General features: G+C 40.6%; 1 protein-coding gene across 1 annotated transcript in view; it reads left to right on the top strand.

The window, feature by feature from the left end:
* TACC2 (transforming acidic coiled-coil containing protein 2) overlaps positions 1–22940 on the top strand; it is a gene marked incomplete in the record, with an annotated part of 1481681 nt that overhangs the window by 1166155 nt on the left and 292586 nt on the right. The window contains 1 exon segment of the mRNA XM_044056051.1: positions 12623–12830. Within this exon segment, the coding sequence (XP_043911986.1) occupies positions 12623–12830 (208 nt within the window).

Below are 22940 nucleotides of genomic sequence, written 5' to 3'. Positions count from 1 at the left end.
GAGTTGGGCAGCATGTTTATCTATATATTCCTAGATATTACAGAAAGAAAATGGGAGGCAGGCTAGCTGTATTTTCAGACATGTGTAAAACATAACCAATACAAATGGGTCTTACCAAAGGGTACAAGCTTCATTTTCTAAAAATAGCTAAATTGTCAGTGGATACCATTAATCCCAAGAAAGCAAATACATTTGGTGCATCCCATTCTTGTGGAATTACTTCTATATGGGACCATAGAAAAGGCTCCCCACAGATAACCTGGCAAAGGATTTTATTCAAGACTCTCCCTAGTTCCAAAATGAGGAGTTATGGTAGCCGATCTTAGATCTGTCCACCCTAAACAAGTACCTCAGGGTTCCAACATTACAGGCCCTTCTACGTCTTTTGGTTCCTCAGGCTATAATGGCAACCATAAATTTATCTTCTCACCTTTTGTTTTAAATACTGCTACCAGCTTGTTTACAAAATGTCTGGCATAAGTAATTGCTCATTACTGAACCCAGGGGAGCACCTCTACCCTCATCCAAATAACTGTTTGATTGATGTATCCATGCAGCAAGAAAGGACAGAATGGCTCCTGAATATTTTATCCTGAACTGCTTCCAGAATGTATGCCTGCCACTGAACCTATGAAAGTTCAACCACATCTCCTCAAGGACAGTGATTTTCCTGAGGATCCAGCTGGATTCCATCCTTTAGAAGGCATTCCTACCACAGGACAAGGTAGAATTCCTGACAATCTGTTTCCTGGACATGTTCCATAAGACCTTAGTTTCAGACAGAGACCACATCCAGTTAATGGGGTACATGATATCCACCATCCTTATGGTTTGTCTGATAAGACTGCACATGAACAAGATACATGCGCATCACATGGGGAGTTCTATCAGCCAACTAAGCCATTAGACTACATGGTTAAGCTTTTTACATACATCAAGCAGGAACTGTTGTGGTAGGTCTGACTGAATCAGGGTAACTTTTAAGCAGCAACCCTACAACTAAAGCCTGACCACAAATGCCTCAAACCTGGCAGGTGAAGCTCATACAGGAGACCTCAAAGTTCAAGGCAGATGTGGAAACAGCATGAAAAAGAAGTACATCAGTATGAAGAAGATGATATCAATTGTCGTGGCCACCTTAAAATCTCCATGGAACTGGTGGGGGTGGGTCTGTACATTATTACAGACAATACAATACTGTACCATGGACAACACTTCTTTATTATGTAGATGCTGATCATGCTGATCATGAAAGTGAAAAAGCCCTAGCAGAGGAATGCACCTCAGGCCATCTTATATTTCATCCCAGTAGAATATTTTGGCAGAAATCACTGGAGCAGGTTAGAGGCAGGACCCCATGAAGGGAAGTTTTCTTTTTCTGCACCTATTAGGCCAGCACTAAATTGCTAAGCTCTACTGGCCATCTTTTTCTGTCCCAGGTAGCAAAGAAGAAGGGAAACTAGTGTCTCAACAGACAATGTTCTGTTAGCTAGCTAACTGCATTTCACTTTACTGTTCAATGTTTCATAGTAGAAACCTTCAAAAACATATAAGGTCTTACTCCAATACACCAGGGTCACCTTGGCAACCATAGTCTTTCTCGTGGTATTACATTCTCAGGTTATCCTGTTGCTGCTATGTTGTCCTCTATTTACCCTTTTACCAAACACTACTATTTGGATATCAATTCCATGAGTGGGGTAGAGTTTGCCATAGCTATTCGACAGGGTCTGTACTAATATACAAAGCAAAATTGATATTAGCCATGATTAGCCGTGCATAACAAAAGTCACATGGTACACTAGTGGAATATCAGCATTTATGCTGGTTGTCATAGGCAGCAATCCCTGGGTTACATAATGACCTGTAAGATAGATACATTGGAACACTGACACGGATCTGACATGTGCTGTCATTAGCTTTAGTCACCTGCTGTATTTTCAGTGGCCTAGTAAATCATATCTCCGAGTCTGCATAGTTTGAAACAAAAATCTATCACCATCATGGTACTAAGGAAGATATATACAAATAGGCAGGAGGAAAACATACTTCTTTAAAAATGTTCAGCATAAAATCCTGTAGGCACAGAACATCAGAGGCAGAATATGGAAAAGGGAAATAATGATATCAACCATATAGCGAGTAGATTACAGGGTAGTTATACTATATGATATAGATATTGCTAAGCAACAGAGCAAGGTCCTCAGGTGTAGGTGTGGTGCTTGGATTGAGGAGTCTATGGAGATGGACAAAAACAGGCATCTTGTAAGAAAACGTACAGCACCTCACCATGTTGAATAAGTCAGCTGAAATGATGCCAAGTTTGCAGTGATGACTTATGATGAAAGATTTCAGTATCTTTTTATTTATTTTTGCACCACTGTACGTGGTGCATAAAGTGCCGCCCAGGGCTTTCACCCCATCTGTGAATGTTTTTAGTATCCACTAGCATTAAAAAATTAAAACAAAAACAACTCATAAAATTTTGTTTTCTATGCACAACTGCAGAGAGGATTAATAGTGATCTTTAGCTTCAATGCCATCACATTCATGGGAAATGTGAGGTGGGTCCATAGCCTTTAATGTGCACATACTGTGCATGCAAAGACTTGTGTCCATTAAAGCCAATGGGCCTATCTGGAAAGTGACATCACTGAGGGCTACCCTAAATTTATGTAGGCCAAGGCTTTAATTAAAATTGTCAAAGATTTTTATTGAAAAAGTCCCCCCAAAATAAGCAGTGAGAGCAAAATGCCTGAAATTTAACTCACCAGTTGCCAGAATGCAGCTACAAAGATTTTTTATTTAAAAAAGTCCCCCAAAAATAAGCAATAATGAGAGTAAAATGTATAATGACACTTAAATCACCAGTTGCCACAATGCAGCTATAAAGAGTAACAATACAATATCATGTTTTCACCATATTCAGTATCTTAACATATACATGGTAGCAGTCAGAAGAAATTGTAGGAATGATGTAACAGATAAAAAAGTGGAAGAATCCCTTTAAAGTATATCATTCTCTACAATACCCAGTACATACTTTGATGATATGGGCAAGTGCCACCATAGCGAGCTAGAGTTTTGTAAAGAATGATATGTCCTTTGAATATCAAACTGATTTATACAAGATGCGTGTGTTACATATGTATTAGAACTGTATACCATTTGTATATCAAACTGATTTGTATAGCTGCTTGTGCTGAAAATGTATTTGTGAGGTTTGCTTGTGTTAATATGTATCAACACTGCACCCTGCTGAAATGAAAAGAAATGCACATATATTACTCTAACTGCATTAAATTTATATGTTTTAATACAGGGCACTGGGAGAGCAAAGGTCAACTTTAAGACAAATAAGGGAAATGTAAGTGAGCTGTTAAACCATTAAATTTCACCCCACAGTGCTGAATAGGCCTGGAAATGCTAGGTCTGGGAAAAGCCTTTGTTTGTTATCTCAGTTAAACAAGGGGAAGCCCAGGCACTGCCTTATGTGTAATGTAGCCGTCTATGCTAAATTCCTGTCTCAGCTTCAAAGGGAGATACAGTGAGACCCTAAGAGTCATGTGACCAACAGAGGTAATTCTGCTAGCCTTCTTGAAAATTATATTTTAAATATTACAAAGTGAAATCACAGAGTACTGAGTATTCCATTTTGGGGGAACCTGACTAGAAAGACCCTCACCCACAGCATCTTTCCTTGTGGTAGTAAGTAACTTAAATATGGAACAGTAATTATTTTAGATTAGTCAGGAATATAGTGAAGCTTAGTTTCGATATTATTTTTCGTTATTTGTCTGAGTCTGTCAGTCAATGCTCTTTTCAATATTTCCTGTGATCTGAACTTTGTGGTTTACTGTAAATATATATTTTCAGTATTTTCATGTTCTTTTATTATTTTTTACTGAATATATTTAAAACTTTTATTGTGGCTTGTCCTTGTAGAAATTATCTAAACTTTGAGAGCACTTATATTTATTTGGTGACACTGTGTGGGCCACTCCAGAAGCCCTAGCCATATTGGTCAGGCACTACCATTACTGTTAGTATTAATATTGCACAGTATAATTGGACACCCTTTGTTAAAGGCCTTAGAGTAGCTGATTGTGAAATGTCTGGTGGTGGTGATAAATACCTCATACTCTGGGAAGAAGGGGGCACATCAGGTAAATCTATACCAGCCTTTACCAGGTGTTTGCATGTGCATGTATGTGTGTGTGTGCATGTATGTGTGTGTGTGTGGGGGGGGCTGTGTGTGTGTGTGTGTGTGTGTGTGTGTGTGTGTGTGTGTGTGTGTGTGTGTGTGTGTGTGTGTGTGTGAAAATTAAATCTCACAGTATGTATGTCAAGTACTTGGGGCAGAGACACGATGCACTGGGTTCACAGAAAGAGTGGCTAGAGGACTTGGTCTGGACACTTGGCCTAGGACCTAATGCTACAGCTGTACCAGTGGGCAGTCTTATTGGGGACTTGGAGGAAGACAGATATACAGACATTCAGACCCCTGGCTGAGTTTGTTCCCTGTGTGCTATTAAAGGAAATTGTACTCAATGCAGAGAGGTCTACATCTGGGAATACTGAATGTATCCATTTGTATTCCAAGTGCACATCCCTCTCCAATGTCAGTGGTGAGGATTCAGGCTCCATGATTACTGGCCCAGGGTGGGGACGTCACATGTTAGTGGCCATCACATACTGGTTGCAGTGGTGGGCATCACACATACCTAAACACACACACAGACATATATGTGCCCATACATATGTATATATGTCATTCTAAATACATATATATATATATATATATATATATATATATATATATATATATATATATATATATATATGGGTCCCCTTCACTACACCGACACGACACAAAGCCGACACCCAAAACACAGAGACCAAAAGACCGAAAACACACAATACTGACAACTCACAAAACCGAACACCATAACACCGACACACAAAACGTAAACTACACATTACACACAACTATATATGCACTAACCTTAACCCAAACCCTAACCCTAAGGTCCGACACTACCGCACACTTACCCTACCCGCACCCTAACCCTAACTCACTTAACCCACCCCTAAACCTAAATTCCGTCACTATCGCACACTTACCCTACCTGCACCCTAACCCTAACTCACTTAACCCACCCATAAACATAAAGTCCATCACTATCGCACACTCACCCTACCTGCACCCTAACCCTAACTCACTTAACCCGCCCCTAAAACTACAGTCCGTCACTGTCGCACACTTACCCTACCTGCACCCTAACCCTAACTCACTTAACCCACCCTTAAACATAAAGTCCGTCACTATCACACACTCACCTTACCCACACCCTAAGCCTAAGTCCGACACTACCGCACACTCACCTTTCCCGCACCCTAACCCTAAATCCCTCACTATCACACACTTACCTGTCCGCTCCCTAACCCTAAATCCTTCACTATCGCACACTTACTGAGTCGCGCTCACACGTTGCCCATGTCAGTGCTTCAGCTGTCGGGATTTCACCTTGTCGAGCATCTGCGTCGTCTGTCTTTTGTCTCTGTGTTTTGGGTGTCGGCTTTGTGGCATGTCAGTGTAGTGAAGGGGACCCATATAAATATATATATATATATATATATATATATATATATATATATATATATATATATGTTTAATATATATGATCCCTGAGTGCTATGGAAGTATCACATTGTCGACTATGCTGTTCATAAAGTGGTTTTGTTGAGTCTATAAGTTATTGTGAAATGCTGTTGTTGAGAATTCATTTATCGATAATATCACAACGTCATTGTGTAGCTAAAAGAAGTGATCCTGGAGATATATAGTAGAGAGGGGGTATGACTGAGTCAATGTTGGCACATTGTGTTATAGTATGCTGCAAGTGATACATTATGCTTGCACTTATCATTTGCTTCTGCAGCCAGTACTCTTGTGAAGTTAATATACAGAGGTGAGAGGTGTAGAGTCTAGTCTTTATCAGTACTTGTCTGACAGCACACACAAGATGATTCCCTTTTCCTGTGCCTTTCCCTAGCTTCTGCATCTATGAAGTATTTAGTAATGAGGGTGCAGAGTTGGGTTATGATTGTTGTATGGCCTGATAGTGACAGCAGTGATTCAGTGTTTCTGGACTTTTCTCTTGATTCTGTTTCTGTGCATTCATGTAAGAAGTTAAGATGTTGTACATGGGGCAAATCCCCCTACGTAAAAGTATTTTAAGATTTTAAGGATGAATATGTTTCATGTGGATTCTTTACAGAGTTAGGAGAGATACGTTAACATACATTTTTGATGAATGCAGTTATCAGTTGCTTTCATTTATTTAGTTGCTGGTTGACATAAGGAAATACAATAACATTAGGATGACCTAAGGATATGTGTTTGTGAGTCTGTGTGTGTGTGTGGGGGGGGGGGGGGGGTGAGAACAGTAATGCATGACAGGGTGGACATTATGTAAAACATATTTGAGCCACTAAGAGGTGTTGTTAAACCCAGGTCAGCATGCACACAGCCTCTACACCTCTGGAAGATCCATTATTTCCTTCTGATGTCCACCCTGCACTGTATTATTATATGTTGGAAACAGCCTGTGTGTTTATTTTTATTGTGGTTTTTATATATGTGTGTGTGTGTGTGTGTGTGTGTGTGTGTGTGTGTGTGTGTGTGTGTGTGTGTGTGTGTGTGTATATATATATATATATATATATATATATATATATATATATATATACATGGATTCACTTCAGAAGCTCGAATTTACAAAATCTCGAACTGCAAATAACCGTAAGCAAAAGATCGAGTTTCGTAAACTCGAACTTCTGAAGCGAAACCAAAAAAAAAAAAAAAAAGAGAGAATTTTGGTTTTGCAGGGGGGCTTTGCCCCCCTGCACCCTCACATGTGGGGGCTGTGCCCCCCACCCCCCTACTTAAATATACCAACTCCAAGATCGCACTACAGTGGGGAAATGGGAAATCTCCCGTCTTGCGCTGTATGTGGAAGCGCAAAATGGGAGATTTCTCATTTCCTGTCAGCACCGCAAAAAAAAAAAAAAAACATTACGTACACACAGAGAGTACAAGAATCCTTGCCTCTGTGTGCACGCAATGTATTAAGGTAAGTAAACTCTTATTTTTACACACTACACATATTCGATTTACTGAAATCTCGATCATATGGTCTCGACCATATGAAATTCGAGATTTCAGTAATTCGATTATGTGAAGTGTTCCCATATATATATATATATATATATATATATATATATATATATATTGATATAGATATATTTAGATATTTATATATGGGTCTACTTTGTTTCATTGAAAACTTATTTCACTGAATTTCAGTTCACCCTCACCAAATTGCTGAAAGCTCAAATTACTGAAAACTCATTTCACCGCATCTCATTTCAGTGAAGTACTGGCACTGTGTAGAGTACTGTAAGGCAAGTAAAAGGTATATGCCCTTTCCCCATTGTAGTGCGATCCTAGAGTTAGTATATATAGTTAGGGGTGTGTGTGGGGGGGGCCTAGTTTGGATTTATATTGTCTTCTGGAAAGAGTTAGTCATTGGTGTTGTAAGTCTGCATGTCTGTGGTTTAAAACATAGTGTTTTGAAGCTTTCGGTGAAATATAATATAAAACCAAACTGGGTGGGGGGCAACACCCCCCACATCCCCCAATGTGTTTTGCTGTGCACCCCACCCCCCAAACTATTTAGACTAACTCCAGGATCGCACTACAGTGGGGAAAAGGGCATATACCTTTTACTTGCCTTACAGTACTTTGCACAGTGCCAGTACTTCACTTCAGTGAAATAAGATTCGGTGAAATGAGTTTTCAGCAATTTGAGCTTTCAGCGATTTGGTGAGGGTGAACTTAAATTCAGTGAAATGATCTTTCAATGAAACAAATTAGACCCATATATATATATATATATAGAGAGAGAGAGAGAGAGAGAGAGAGATGTAGCTAAATATATTAATAGCATATTGCTACATAATAACAAATATGTGTATCTGAGTCCACAGGTGTCTGACTGAGCATGGAAGACTCCTGTCTGTTTTATTCCAGTAATAAGTATGCTGAAAACTTGATCTCTAGAAAGGTGAGATCGTTGCCCGCAGAGTGATGTAAGGTATCACAACAAGTAAGGTAGGAGGAACAAATAAGTCAGTAGGTCACTGATGTGGTTTTGTTAGTTGATCACATTAGTGTTGGCAAAAGTATAAACCAACAATTCAGTTCGCTGTGGAGAACCAAATAAGGGTCCAGACCAAGTACCCAGGAGATGTTTAATTGTCCAAATACCGTTTTATTATCTAAATACCAAATGCTTTCCACACAAAATACGTTTTTGAGATTCTTCATCAAAGGCAAAACAGCAAATGAACGATATACTTCACTTAAATAACCCCATCAAACCAGCAATAAACCAATAATTTCAGTGAAACCATTATGTATAAATGTTTCAATCAAGAACAATTTAAAACTTAAAAGAGACACAAGCATCAGTCTTTCACTGATATGAATAAAACAATAGTTGTAAGAACCATCGTAGTATATAAACAATTTAAAATGATAAATTATGTGCAAGTGTAAATAAAACCATTATTTTAATATAAAATTTTTAAAAAAATGTATATACATATATATATATTTGTATATAAATAAAAATAAAACATTTTCTCAAAAAATATATATATATATATATATATATATATATATATATATATATATATATATATATATATATATACATACATACATACATACACCTATGCTTCCCTCTAGTGGCAGATTATAATTTTGCACTCCTCAACTTTAAAACTGGCATTATAGATATCATGTCATTGAGGCCAGGAGTTTTAGTGGCTTCTAATATAATCTGCCAATATAGCTCTGTGTTCCTCCTGTGGGTCCTTTTATGTGGGAAAAACTGAAAGGAAGCTCAAAATGAGGATATATGAACACTATTATGAAATGAAAAAGGAGAATTTGAACAATGTACTTTTTAGACATATTCTTAATGTCCAGCAGCTTCCTTCAGTTTTTTTGTTATTGAAGTGGTTCCAAAAGAAATTAGGGGAGGTATGTGGGAAACCAAATTAGAATATAGAGAGCTATATTGGCAGATTATATTAGAAGCCACTAAGACTCCTGGCCTCAGTGACATGATATCTATAATGCCAGTTTTAAAGTTGAGGAGTGCAAAATTATAATCTGCCACTAGAGGGCAGCATAGGTGTATGTATGTATGTATGTATGTATGTATGTATGTATGTATGTGTATATATATATATATATATATATATATATATATATATATATATTTTTTTTGAGAAAATGTTTTATTTTTATTTATATACAAATATATATATGTATATAAAATTTTTTAAAAATTTTATATTAAAATAACTTGGTTTTATTTACACTTGCACATAATTTATCATTTTAAATTGTTTATATACTACGATGGTTCTTACAACTATTGTTTTATTCATATCAGTGAAAGACTGATGCTTGTGTCTCTTTTAAGTTTTAAATTGTTCTTAATTGAAATGTTTATACATAATGGTTTCACTGAAATTATTGGTTTATTGCTGGTTTGATGGGGTTATTTAAGTGAAGTATATTGTTCATTTGCTGTTTTGCCTTTGATGAAGAATCTCGAAAATGTATTTTGTGTGGAAAGCATTTGGTATTTGGATAATAAAACAGTATTTGGACAATTAAACATCTCCTGGGTACTTGGTCTGGACCCTTAGTTGGTTCTCCACAGCGAACTCAATTGTTGGTTTTTAGTTTTTATTGTTCGCTTTCATCTCCTGGCTGGTTAGTTGGGAAAAGTATAACAAAAGATTCAACCACATTTTAATAAGTGAGAGTTGTTTTATATATATATATATATATATATATATATATAGATATATATTTGCATGAATTTTCTGTCCTTGACTGCAAAGCATCAAAACTTTCTGTCTCCTTGTTTAGCTTATTCATTCCCCCACAACTGGCAAGTCCCCGGAGAGGGGTGAGAGTGAACTAAACAGGCCATCCTGTAGGGAGCCATGGAGGTAGTTTGTGCCTTTGCAGTCTGTGAGGTCTTTACTAAGTGACCTTAAGCCAGCCCTTAGGTGTCTGATGCGGACACTTGCATTAGCAGAAGGGACTACTATGTTCTCCTTTTACATATACATATTTAAACGCACATACTAATGGAGGCTGCTGTCACCATCTTGGTAATGGTAAGATCACTTCTCCTAGTCATATGCCATTTGTTTGTGGCAAGCCTCTTCTTGCTAGTGATGGAATGACAGGAAGGTGAGGAATACCACCCATCCAGTATAGGTGAGTAGGCGTCAGGCATCCCATTGCCCAGTGCCCAGGTCCCCCATTGCCTATTTATTTATTAATTTATTCATTTTTTCATTCATTCAGTCAGTCAATCAGTCAGTCATTTATTTATTTGTTTTTTTATTTATGTATGCATTTGTGGACCGAGGTAAAGCACTGATCCAACTGGAATAAAATCAAAGATATAAAGACAGTTGTAGGAGACTGGCAGTAGGTTGCTTAACTCCTTGCAGTAAGAGTATGTAGGCAGTAAAGGTACGTACACCACGTAATGAATGTGCTGCAAAAGTATGAACTGTAGCAAAGGAATACTGTTTCTGTACAGCATAATGAATCTTCTACAGAACAACAAAGGCACCTTTTGTTTTACTTTTAGATATGTGTATCAAGAGGAGCAGTGTAATAGGGGAAGGATTTCTGTATATAATAGGTAGGAAGGAAACATGGAGATGTGGTGAGGCTGGTAGGGAAGGATGATGAAAGTTGTATGAAGAAAGCTTTGGGAGTGAATTGTTGTGTCTAAGATTTGGTAGAGAAAGGAGGCAGAAAGTAGAGGTGCATGATAAATAGCTTTGTGAGGGGGAGGGGGTGACTGCATTTGTTGTCTAGAGTAGCCAGGCATGATAGGAGGAAGTAAGGTCACCATACGTCTGGGTTTCCCCGGACACGTCCTCTTTTTTGGGCTCCTGTCCGGGTGGTTTTTGAAAATACTGCGATGTGTCCAGGTTTTATCGCAGAATTTTCAAAAAACAGACATCCCTATTTCGAAGTCTTTCCTCCGTTTTTTTTAATTTTTTTGATTGGCTCATATACCGGTATACGAGCTAGTCAAAAAGTGGAGCTCTGTTCATTGCGGAACTGCTTGATGTTATGTTCTGTATTGAACAGAAGAGGGTCTGCTGTTCAAGGTTTTGATTGGCTCATATACCGGCATATGGGTCAATAAAAAATCCCGAATCCTACAAGAGTAAAGACTTTTTTTTTTTTTGCTCTTCAACCTAAGAGGACAAAATAATATGTGCTGGTAGCAGCACATATTTGTTTGTCCTATTTTACATAGAAACAATTATGTTAACCCTAGGAAGAAGGCCTGCACTCTGTTGGATCTGGGAGTGTGTGTGTGTGTGTGTGTGTGTGTGTGTGTGTGTGTGTGTGTGTGTGTGTGTGTGTGTGTGTGTGTGTGTGTGTGTGTGTGTGTGTAAGTTAGGGAATGAGAAGTTGTGATGTATCTGTAATGTGCTGGAATGCGTGTCTGTAGCAGTAGATTCAACATCCTTATGGATGGTGTATTGAGGACTAGGTGCATCTCAAAAGGGCTGGTAGCAGTAAAAGTGCATGGAGTGTTGTTGAACTGTGTTGTGGGACAGATTAAGTGATGGTGCTGGTTCTAAAGCTATTGCATTTGGATTGAACTAACAGGAAGTGTTTCAGCTGTTTATGCAAATTAATGATTGGTTGTAATAATTTATATCTTTGGATATGGTCTCCCAAACTTTGGGCCCCAGAACAGAAAAAACATGCATTTCAGGGTGGATAGTGGATTGTGTAAAAGTTTCATAAAGGGACTTTAGATTATAAAGAGGAATTTTCAGACCCAAGAAGGGAAAGCATGCTTCCCATACCTGTTTGTATAGTAAGGTATCCAGAACGAGTCAATACAGAGACTTGAGCTTACAGGGTCGTAGTCAGTGCTGTAGTCTTGTACTCCACAGAGCTGGACCCTAGTAGTTATATCCCTTTTGAAGCAGGAGAGATATAATTTTCATCTTCTGATATCATATTAGGCTTCTTTTATAAAAATAATAATTTCTATATATTGCTAATGTTTCCGTGTCATTGTAGCGTTTCATGCTGATGCCCTAACCCAAGAGCTGTAGTCTCTATTACTTGCCACTGTTGATATTGTCATAAAGTATTCCATTGTCTCTAGATAATAAAAATGAAAAAAAAATGGAAATAATTGTTTGTAGGAAAAAAAAAAAAGAATTCCCTGTACATGTCAGTGCTCATTTTACATTTGTCCAAACTTTGCGTTTTGTGTTGTTTTGGCTATGTGTTCAAATATTGTAATAAAGTTATAAAAAATTAAAACTAGTATAATAATAGCCATGTTTTCCAGTTGCTTTATGACATGACATGTATTAATACTGCCGGTTTTAGATAAGTCATGGTGTAAAATGACATATTGATAGTGTTTTCATCAATTTTAAGTATTTTTATCAGTGTTGATGTTTACTGTTTCAGGATTCAACTCCTCTGTCAACTCCAGACTCGCCACCTGTCATAACTACAGTGGATCATGCAACAGACGAGGAGAAACTTGCATCTTCGGTCACCAGTCACCAGTGGTCTAATATGACAATGGACCATGATGCTGATAAACAAGATTACTCTCAGATGTCAGACATGACACCCTTCATAAAAGAGAATCATTTCAATTCAGAATCAGATGGTAGGTCTTTCAGGTGCCATTTAAGATGCTGAAACAACTAGATACCACTCTTTGACATGTAAGTATTGTGAAGCAGATGAAATTAGGTGATGTTTCTCATCTGATCAATGTTACAGTAACCTTAGCTATATGGGTTATATCCTGCCAAGGCTATAACAGTCAGCCATATTCCAAAGCTTCAGAGCACCTTCCACATTCCCAAACTGTCAGGCAGCTAGGACTAAGTTGACTAAAATATAAGTTTGGGTGTGAAGCCCTTCAGAGCATTACTGCCACTAAAGAGTACACTTCTGTGAGGCTTTTGAGCATCAATGGTGAGCTTGTGTTGTTCCTTTGTTGGGCAGATAAGGTCTCTTTGGGGGAAAAAAACTTCCATTTTCTTATTTATATTGCTATTTTATCATTTTCCTTTTCAGGAAAGTTATTTTAAAGCCATTAATGTGTTTTAACAGACTGCCATGAGAATGTAACATACTTTAAACAGTGCATTCATTTTGCCTGTCATTTTTAAAATGGTGTAAAGTAACAGGGAAACACTTTTTTATGGAGACATTGTATTTATTATACATTTGTGGGGCTGGCATAGTGTTTTAAAGTTTTTTTACTCAATTTTTCTGTCAAAAATTAACTCATAGACTGGAAGTATTCACAGACATTTGCTGCTTGTCTTCCCTGGGAAACAGGTACCATTTTCAGATTGACCATGGGACAGACTTACAGTCCCAATCTGTCCTTCTTCCAGCCACAAAATGAAAAACTTAAGCAGATAGCCTTTATCACCACAGTAGGCTAGACATTTGCCACAGCTGCAGGTGGGTGACTCTGCTGTGGCCATTTGTTGTACACCAAACCACTCATGTTTTACCCCAGCACCTACAGACACTATGGACTAAGGGTTAGCCACATCCTCTGTGGCTTTTGGGGTCCCCTCAGTGGGCAAGGGATTGCCACTCTTGCTGGTCTTGGAAGAGGGAACAGGGAATTTTTCCCTGTTGTGTCAGAATGCTGTGCCTATCCCTGGGGAAGCTGCAGCTGCTATTAATAACATGGTTGGCCCAATTTTCCAGTCAAAAAGAAATGGAAAACCAAGCATGTATTTAGTCCTCCTCAAATTTCTCTGGATAGGAGAAGTTTACTGAGTCTGGCTCAGGGTTTAATTCAGGCTACTGTCCTTCTTGTAAAATAGTTTCTGGTAAAATAATGAGGGAATACATTTTTCCCTAAAAAGATCCAAGATTCTGAATTTGAAGAGTAAGATGCAGGGACAAATACAGAGATTTATCCTCAGGTTTCTGATTCAGACTCAGAGGAGAGCTCAGTTTGTGATTCTCTCTCTGTGGGGGGGGGGGTTCTCTTTCTCTGAGACTGTTGCTAGAATGTGCTAGTGTTTTTAGTGGAAGAACACTGAGGTTTCTCAGTCCCTCAGAAAATGCTAAGCTGTTGCAGGATTTTATAGAACCTACACCCATTCCTCCTGTCCTGTCCGGTTTAGAGGATGTGTATGTTAGTGCCTGAACTTTTTCCAGATAGTCAGCCAAGTGTCCCTAAAAAGGCAGATAAGATGTATAAAGATCCATTGTCTTTTACATTTTTATACACTATTCCTAAACCTGATCCAGCAGCTATAGCTCTAGTTTATCCCACTGCTGCTAAGCACATGGTCAGTTCCAGTTCTACTCTTTCTGATAAAAATGGGAAAATTATTAATATGTATGGGGAAAAAAGTATATTCTGCAACTTTGATTTTCAGAATTTTGAATGGTCAGGCTGATGATATATTAAAGTTTGTTCTGGCATATTGTGAACATATGAGGAATGCTTTAACTGCAGATGTTCTTCGTTCCCCATTGCTGCAGTCCTTACTATTGGGGTATAGTCCGCCGTCCAGTCGGCCCGAATACCAGAGTATAAGGCTGACGTCGGTCAGGGCGCATTAGACTGACGTCAGTACGTCAGGGTACTAATGCGCATGACCGACGTCATATCCTCAGTCTTTTTTGCCGCATGGTCCGATGCAGAAGCAGTTTTGCGAGTGCAGGTTGGCGTTCTGAAATATTTCGAACCGGAGTTTCAGACCGAAACAGAGTTGGCTAAGTACCCGTTGGGAACATTTTGGTTTTCTTGCCTCAGTATTTAACGGATGTCAGAAAAAGTGAATAACTGTATTTCTTGTGGGAAACAGATACCTCATAGGGATTACCATACCTTGTGTATACCTTGTTTAGGGCCTGAGCACGGCGTTGTTGGTTGCCGCTCTTGTGCTAGGTTTAACAAAGCACTATTAAGAGGAGGTTAGACTGTGCCAGGTTAGTGTTTGGGAAGCGTTGCAATTATAAAATGCCGTCGGATGCTCCGGCGCTTCGTCCAAGAAGCGCAAGGACAAACAACGAAGCCTAGGGTTGATGAACCGGCAGTCCCGGACGTCGGTTCTTTAGAACTCAGTGGAGCCAGAGGTTTTGCCAGGAGTTTCCATGGAGTCTCAGGCAGAAACTTTACTGTTACAGGATGTGCCTTCTCAGGAGGTAGGCCAGGCTGAGGGGACTTCTCAGGTAACTGTTCTTCCCTCTCTTCCCAAGGTAGTTAGAGCCTCTCCTTCTGTTGCCAAAACTTCTTTGAGAGGTAGGCCAAGTTCAGCTTCAGTGGGGGCTTCTCCTAGCATTTCGGGTTCTGTACCTAAGAAACATATGCTTAAAATGGCAGAAGATTTGATTACTATGATTAGAGGTTCTATGCCCTCCTGATAAGAGGCCTAGGGTGGAACCGGAGTTTGATAGTTTTGAACAGTGTTCAGAGGCTTCAGAGTCTTCTGCGGAAGACTTGCAGGAGTATCCTACTTATTCTGATTCTGATGTGGATGATTCCACTCCTACAGCTTCTCCTCCTGAGGATTTCTCATTTTCAGAGACTCTGCATTCCATGAGGGAGCACTTTAAATGGGAAGGCCAGGATTACTCTGATTCCAGGAAAAGGCTTAGGGAATTCTTGTTTTTACCCCAGCATAGGCCCTTAGCTATTCCTCCTGTGTTGAATGTGGTGGAAGATGTTTTTGCAGAGGCTTCCCTGAACCCTGACTCTTTGCCTACTGCTCCTGTTAAGCCTGATAGGTATTTTAGGGTGCCCGAAGCTCATAAGTATTTGTTTAAGAGTCCTAGGGCGGACCCAGAAACTATTTCTCAAGGGCCTAAAGGTGTTAAGGCTTCTGTGGTTAAAATCCTGTTCCCACTGATAAAGAGGCAAGGGCTTTGGATAGGTGGGGAAAGAAAGTGTATACTTCTTCCACTCTAGCCATGAGAGCGTTGAATTGTCAGTTTCACATCCTAAAATATCAGAATTATCTCCTTTCACAATTAAAATCTAAGGTGGATGCTTTGGCGGAAGGTATTGAGTGTAAAGAGTTGCTGGATTTGGTTCATGTGTCTGAACAAGTGGGTAAGCATTCTTTGCAATGTGGTTTTGATGCTGTACAGGCCTCCTCGAGGGTGGCTGCTACTAGTTCTGTTCTTCGCAGGCATGCCTGGTAGAAGGATCAGAATTTAGCTGAGCATGTTAAGACAAGGATTTTGGATGCTCCTTTACAGTCTGATGTGTTGTTTGGATCGCCTGTGGAAGCAGTTTTAAAGAAAATGGAGGACAAAGCTAAGTCTATGCAAACTGTTAAAGATTTTTGCAGGTGCAGCCACCGAAGTTTAGTTGAAATTCGCCTGCTAAGCGGTTGCCTCATCCTGCTTATGATTCCCAGTCTAGGGGTAGGTCTAGGCGTGGTAGGGGCAGGGCTCAAGGTTCTTTTAGGCCTAGAACAGGAGTTCACCTGCTCAGACTTCTGGTGAGGGCAGGGGTCAGTCCTTTCGTAAACAGACCCAATGACCTGTCTTTTCAGCTGCCAGTAGATTCTCGTCTGGCAGCTCCTTTGGGAGGAAGACTGTCTCTTTTCAAAGAAAATTGGGATTTAATTACTCAAGACAAATGGGTGTTGGATATCATTCACCACGGTTACAGATTTTATTTCCATACAATGCCCCTTTCAAAGGCATGCCAGGCGTTCCTCCTCCACAAAGAAAAGAGGCTCACAAGCAAGTTTCTCAGTTACTCCAGATGGGGGCCATTCAGCCAGTCCCTGTATCAGAAAGGGGCCTAGGATTTTATTCTCGCCTGTTCCTAGTACCAAAGAAGGGGAACACGTGGAGACCAATTTTGGATTTATCTCTCCTCAACACTTTTCTGGACATTCCCAAGTTCAAGATGTTGGCGTTACAACAGCTTTTACCTCTGCTGGGCAAAGATCACTGGATGGTAACTTTAGATCTCAAGGAAGCTTACCTTCATGTGCCTATAAGGCTAAGTTGCAGGAAGTATCTGCGGTTTCGAGCTGGAAATTCTCATTATCAGTTCTCTGCATTGCCCTTTGGCTTATCTACTGCCCAGAGTATTCACAAAGGTTCTGGCTCCAGTGATAGCTTACTTCAGGCTTCAAGGAATTCAAATCTATCCTTACTTGGACGACTGCCTGATTCTGGCTCAAGAAAAGGAAGACCTTCTACAGCATCTGGAATATGTTATAGCAGTGCTAAGATGCCTAGGGTATTCTGTGAACGAAATAAAGTCCAGTCTAGTACCCTCTCAAGACATGTGCTTTCTGGGTGTGAGACTGAATACAGCAGCCCAGATGGCCTTTTTAACCCCGGACAAACAAAAGAGTCTATCACTTTACTTCCATCAACTATCTCATCAGTCCGTGCTGACTGCAAGGACAGTCCTTCAACAAGGGTTCATGGCATCTTGTATTCTGGTGCTTCCCAATGCCAAACTGCATATGAGGAAGCTACAATGGTATCTCAAAATGTATGGACACAGCACTGCCAGGATTTGGACACTGTCATTCAAATAATACCTTGCCTTCAAAAAGAATTTTTGTGGTGGGCTCAGGAATGTCACCTAAACAAGGGACTCTCTGTGACCCGGCCAGAGGCGAGTCAGATTTTAACGACGGATGCCTCGGACATTGCTTGGGGAGCTCATCTAAATGGAAAGTGGATACAAGACAAGTGGCCTGCCAGACTACAGCATCTACATATCAACATGAAGGAGATGTTAGCAGTCCAGTTTGCATTAATGGCTTTCAAGGAGTTACTTCTTCCAGGGCAGGTGTTGATTCTAACAGACAACACAACTGTCATGTGGTACATCAACAAGCAAGGGGAACACATTCTTATCCTCTATGCAGGCAAGCAATGATTTTATGGGAGACTAAGCTAAGCTTGCAACTTACTCTTCAGGCAAGGTTTCTGCCAGGAGCACAGAACTCCTTAGCAGATGTGTTAAGCAGACAAATCATGGATCCCCACGAGTGGAAACTGGATCTTCATGTATTTCAGAGATTGACAGTGTCATGGGGAACTCCAGACATAGATCTGTTAAACTTCTCCACTAAACCACCAGCTGCCAAAGTATTGCACAAAGGGGTTTCATTACACAGCTTGGAAAGTGGATGCTCTGTCTTTCAGTTGGAAAAACCTTCATGTGTATGCCTTTCCACCTCTACCTCTTCTTCCAAAGGTACTATTAAAGGTCAGACAAGACAGGCCAAGGATGATTTTGATAGCTCCAGATTGGCCTCGGCAACACTGGTACCCACTACTACAGTCTGGTAAAGAAGCCTCCATGGCCTTTACCTCTGATTCCTCATCTGTTATCTCAGAAGGACGGTCATCTGCTCAATGTCAAGCTTCACTCTCTTCATCTAACAGCCTGGCATATTCTGTGTTGAGACACAGCAGGTCTCAACTTCCTCAACAAGTTTTAAATGTGATTATGGAAGCTAGAAGACCTAGTACAAGGAAAGTGTGCAGAAAAATGGAAGAGATTTTTATTTTGGAGTACAGCAAAGAATTTGGAGATTTCTGAGCCTAATTTGAGTGTGGCTCTTCAATATCTTACTGAGTTATTGGACAAAGGTTTGTCCTTCTCTTCCATTAAGATTCATGCTGCAGCAATTTCAGCTCACTATGATTGTGATCCACCATTGTTTTCATCCTTTGTTCAAGCAGTTTCTTAGAGGGCAAAGAATATAAGACCCCCGTAGAGCTCCTACTCCTGCTTGGGATCTCAATTTTGTGTTGGAAAAACTTACTCTACAACCTTTTGAGCCTGCGGCTACTGCTGAATTGAAATACTTGTCATGGAAGACTGCTTTTCTGTTGGCTATTACTTCTGCAAGAAGGGTGTCTGAGTTGCAGGCCCTTATGGCAGTAGAGCCCTTTTGATTTTCCATAAGGATAGGGTATCATTACGTACTAATCCTTCCTTTATGCCTAAGGTGGTTTCTAGTGTGGCTTTAAACCAAACTATTCATTTGCCTACTTTTTATGCAGACCCCCAAAATAAAGGGGAAAAGATTTTGCACACTTTAGATGTACACAGGCAATTGCGTTATTATTTAAGCAGGACTAAGGATTTCAGGCAGTCTCAGCAGTTGTTTGTTTCTTTTGCTTTGAGTTCACAGGGCAAGCCTGTGTCAAAACAAACTATTTCTAGGTGGATTGGCTTTTGCATTGCATTTTGTTATTCCCATCATGGCAAGGAGATTCCAGCTGGGATTAGGCCTCATTCCACTAGGGCTACTGCCACTTCAACAGCATTTCTAAGGGGTGGCAACTAAGGATATTTTGGAAGCAGCTACTTGGAGTTCAGTGCATACTTTCTCTAAGCATTATCACCTTCCTATCTACTCTAAGTCTAGGGCTGGTTTTGCCACAGCTGTTTTGCAAGGCATGTTGTCAGCTCCTGCTTCTTTATGATTTGCCAGCCTCCCTTACCTCTGCTTTGGGATTCTACCCAATAGTAAGGACTGCAGCAATGGGGAGCGAAGAACATAGTACAGTTTGTACCTACCATAAATGTAGATGTTCGAGGATCCCATTGCTGCAGTCCAATTTACCTCCCTCCTTCCCCTCTGTGTTTAGGGGTGGTTGTGTAGGTGAGGTTACATGCTTATATTTTTGTATATATTCTTGTATATATTGTACATATTTTTGGTGCAGGTATTTTGGGCCTTGTCTTTTTAGGGTCTTCTGACATCTGGGGCAAGAAAAGACTGAGGATATGACGTCGGTCATGCGCATTAGTACCCTGACGTACTGACGTCAGTCTAATGCGCCCTGACCGACGTCAGCCTTATACTCTGGTATTCGGGCCGACTGGACGGCGGACTATACCCCAATAGTAAGGACTGCAGCAATGGGGATCCTCGAACATCTACATTTATGGTAGGTACAAAACTGTACTTTTCTTATTGTGAGGAAATGTTTGCTTTAAATAACGTAGTTTCAGCTATGGCACAGGTCACAACTCATTGTTTACAGTGTGTATATGATTTTGTTGATACTTCTTACAGGGCTGTGGCCACCAGTACTGTATTGAGGAGATTGGCATGGCTGCATTTTCAGAACCTCCCAGATGTTGTTAAAAATGGGATTTTTAAATTCACCCTTGATAGAGGTTTAGTGTTTGGCCCCTCTGCTGCTCCAGGCTTGACAATGAGAAAGTCACAGTAAGTTGCTTGTCAGGTGCTAGAATCCGCCGTATCACACATACACACTCAAGTCTCTTAACAACAGGTACTGTTATGACTCTGCCATAGTCCATGTTGGTGTGAATGACTTGAGATGTACCTCTCTGGACTATATGAAGAGACACATGATTGAGCTCACTGAATATATGTCCCAGGCAGGTATGTTCCTAGCCTTAAGCAGCCTCCTACCATCGCCCACAATGATACCTCAATACAAACAGAAAATGATTGACTTTAACAATTGGCTTCGTTTCTGGTGTCATTCCAAGGGGATCCAGTACCTGACAGCCTGGGAGGACATGATTGGCAGACCACGATGCTTTGCCAGAAATGGCCTTCATCTGTCTCCCTTGGCTTTAGGCTTCTGGCAAAGGCTATTGCCTCCCCCATAGTGCCTTTTTTACACAAAGTCATGAGCACAAGATTACCAAAATGAAAAATTCTTATAAACAAAATGTAAAGGTCATGCTGCTAAACACTAGGAGTCTTAGCATGAAACTGCAGTCATTGCAAGCATTCCTTGCCTTGGAGAATGCTGACATTTGTGCAGTCACTGAAACCTGGTTCAAAGCTGTGGAGAACACCCCAACCTTGCCAGGTTACTCATCCTACTATACATTCAGAGCCAAACAGAGGATTACAAAGCCAAAGGAGGTGGAGTTTCAATATTTATCAAAGACATACACACCTCCAGACTGGTCAAATGGTATGACGCACAGAAGACACTCCAAGTGCAGTTAACTGTTGACAAAACACTTATTCAAATCATAGCTAGCTACAGACCCCCAACCATGACTCAGGATGTCCACTCCACCTATCTGGACTTACTTGAATCCATCAAGATTCAACCCTCTACCCTGATCCTGGGTGACTTTAAGTACCCAACCATAGAGTGGAAGACATATTCTAGCCCAAACATGAATGGCCAGAGGTCCCTTGACTTCGTCAATGCCAATGCATTGGATCAGCTGGTTGACATCCCTAGAAGAGGTGAAAATATCCTGGACCTGGTCCTAACCAACATGAGTAGCCACTCTAGCACTCCTACAGTGTCATTCTCCTTGGTAAGATACAACCATAAAGTGATCACATTTGAAGTCACCATCTCCCCTGAAGCCCTTCCCCCTCCGTCAGGGTCAAATGAAAAAACTTTTCCAAAGCTGACTTCAGTATCTTCAGAGCAGGTATAAGCAACTTCACAGCCACTGTCCCTTCAGTTGGAACTAGCACTAATGTCCAAGCCTACACCAAAAAAACTATATAAGCACCTACATAGCTGCATGAACTCAGCAATACCTGACAGGACCAAATCATCTTCCTCAAGGAAGAGTAAACCTGTCTGGTGGACAGCAGCAATAAGCAAACTCTATAACAGAAGGAAAAAATTGCTGTCCAGGGCCAAGAAGGAGCAGGTGCCAAGTTAGAAGCAATCTCTCTTTTGTCTGAAAAAGCAAATAAGGCACTGGTGAAATCCTCTTAGGCTAACTTTGAGTCCAAATTGGCCACATCCACCAAAAGCAATTACAAGGCCTTCTTTACATATGTCCACAATCTCAAAGGCAACACCCAAATCTACTCTGAACTGGTGGTCAATAACACCACATACACAAACACTGTAGATATAGCCAACCTGCTGGCAGACAAGTTCAGTGAAAACTTCACCCCCCCCGTACCCCCCATCAGTAAATCAGGGCATCCCCAGCACCTACCCCCCTCCTCTCAGCACCAGGGAGCAGGTCCTTAATGCCCTCTGAAAGGCAAAAAATACAGTCTCCATGGGACCAGATAACATCCCTGGCTGTATTCTACATGAATTCAGGCATGAGCTCTCAGCTCCATTAGACACCCTATTCAACCAAAGCCTGAGCACCGGCTTCATCCCAGCTGAATGGAGGACAGCCACTGTCATCCCACTACACAAAGGTGGAGCCTCCACTGACCCAGGCAATTATAGGCCCATCAGCCTAACTAGCCTGATCTACAAGGCCATGGAACACATTATCATGGACCTTATAAACAAGGATATTGGCAACCTCCAAATGCTTGACCCCACACTGTTTCATTTTGTCAAAGGGAGATCATGCCTGTTAAACTTGGTCGACTTCTTTGAAACAGTCACCAAAGCCATGGACGAGGGGAAGACAGTGCAGACCGCCTACCTTGACCTAGCCAAAGCCTTTGACATTATTCCCCACTCGGGCATAATAGATAAACTCTCCCAGGTAGGCATCAACCCATATGTTACCATATTGGTAGATAACTGGCTCACTGATAGACCCCATTCAGTCAAAGTAGAGGAAGCCATCTCTAGTAGTAGACCTGTAAAGAGCAATGTACCCCAATGATCAGTCTTGGGGCCTCTACTGTTTGGGATATACTTTTCTGAGGTGCAAGCCAACACCAGTTGTCTGTGGCTGACCAAGTTTGCCGATGACTGCAAGTTGGGCACTGTCTTAAATTCCCCTAGTGATGTGAACATCCATCAAGAGGGCTTTACCCAAACTAATGGCTGGTGCCAGAAGCATGGCCTCAAACTGAATGCC

The sequence above is a fragment of the Protopterus annectens genome, chromosome 14.part0, assembly GCF_019279795.1.
Source record: "Protopterus annectens isolate FY-2018-M chromosome 14.part0, PAN1.0, whole genome shotgun sequence".
In the NCBI taxonomy this organism is placed as follows: Eukaryota; Metazoa; Chordata; order Ceratodontiformes; family Protopteridae; genus Protopterus; species Protopterus annectens.
The sequence above is the reverse complement of the archived record's forward strand: the minus strand, read 5'-3'. Positions and strand labels throughout refer to the sequence as shown.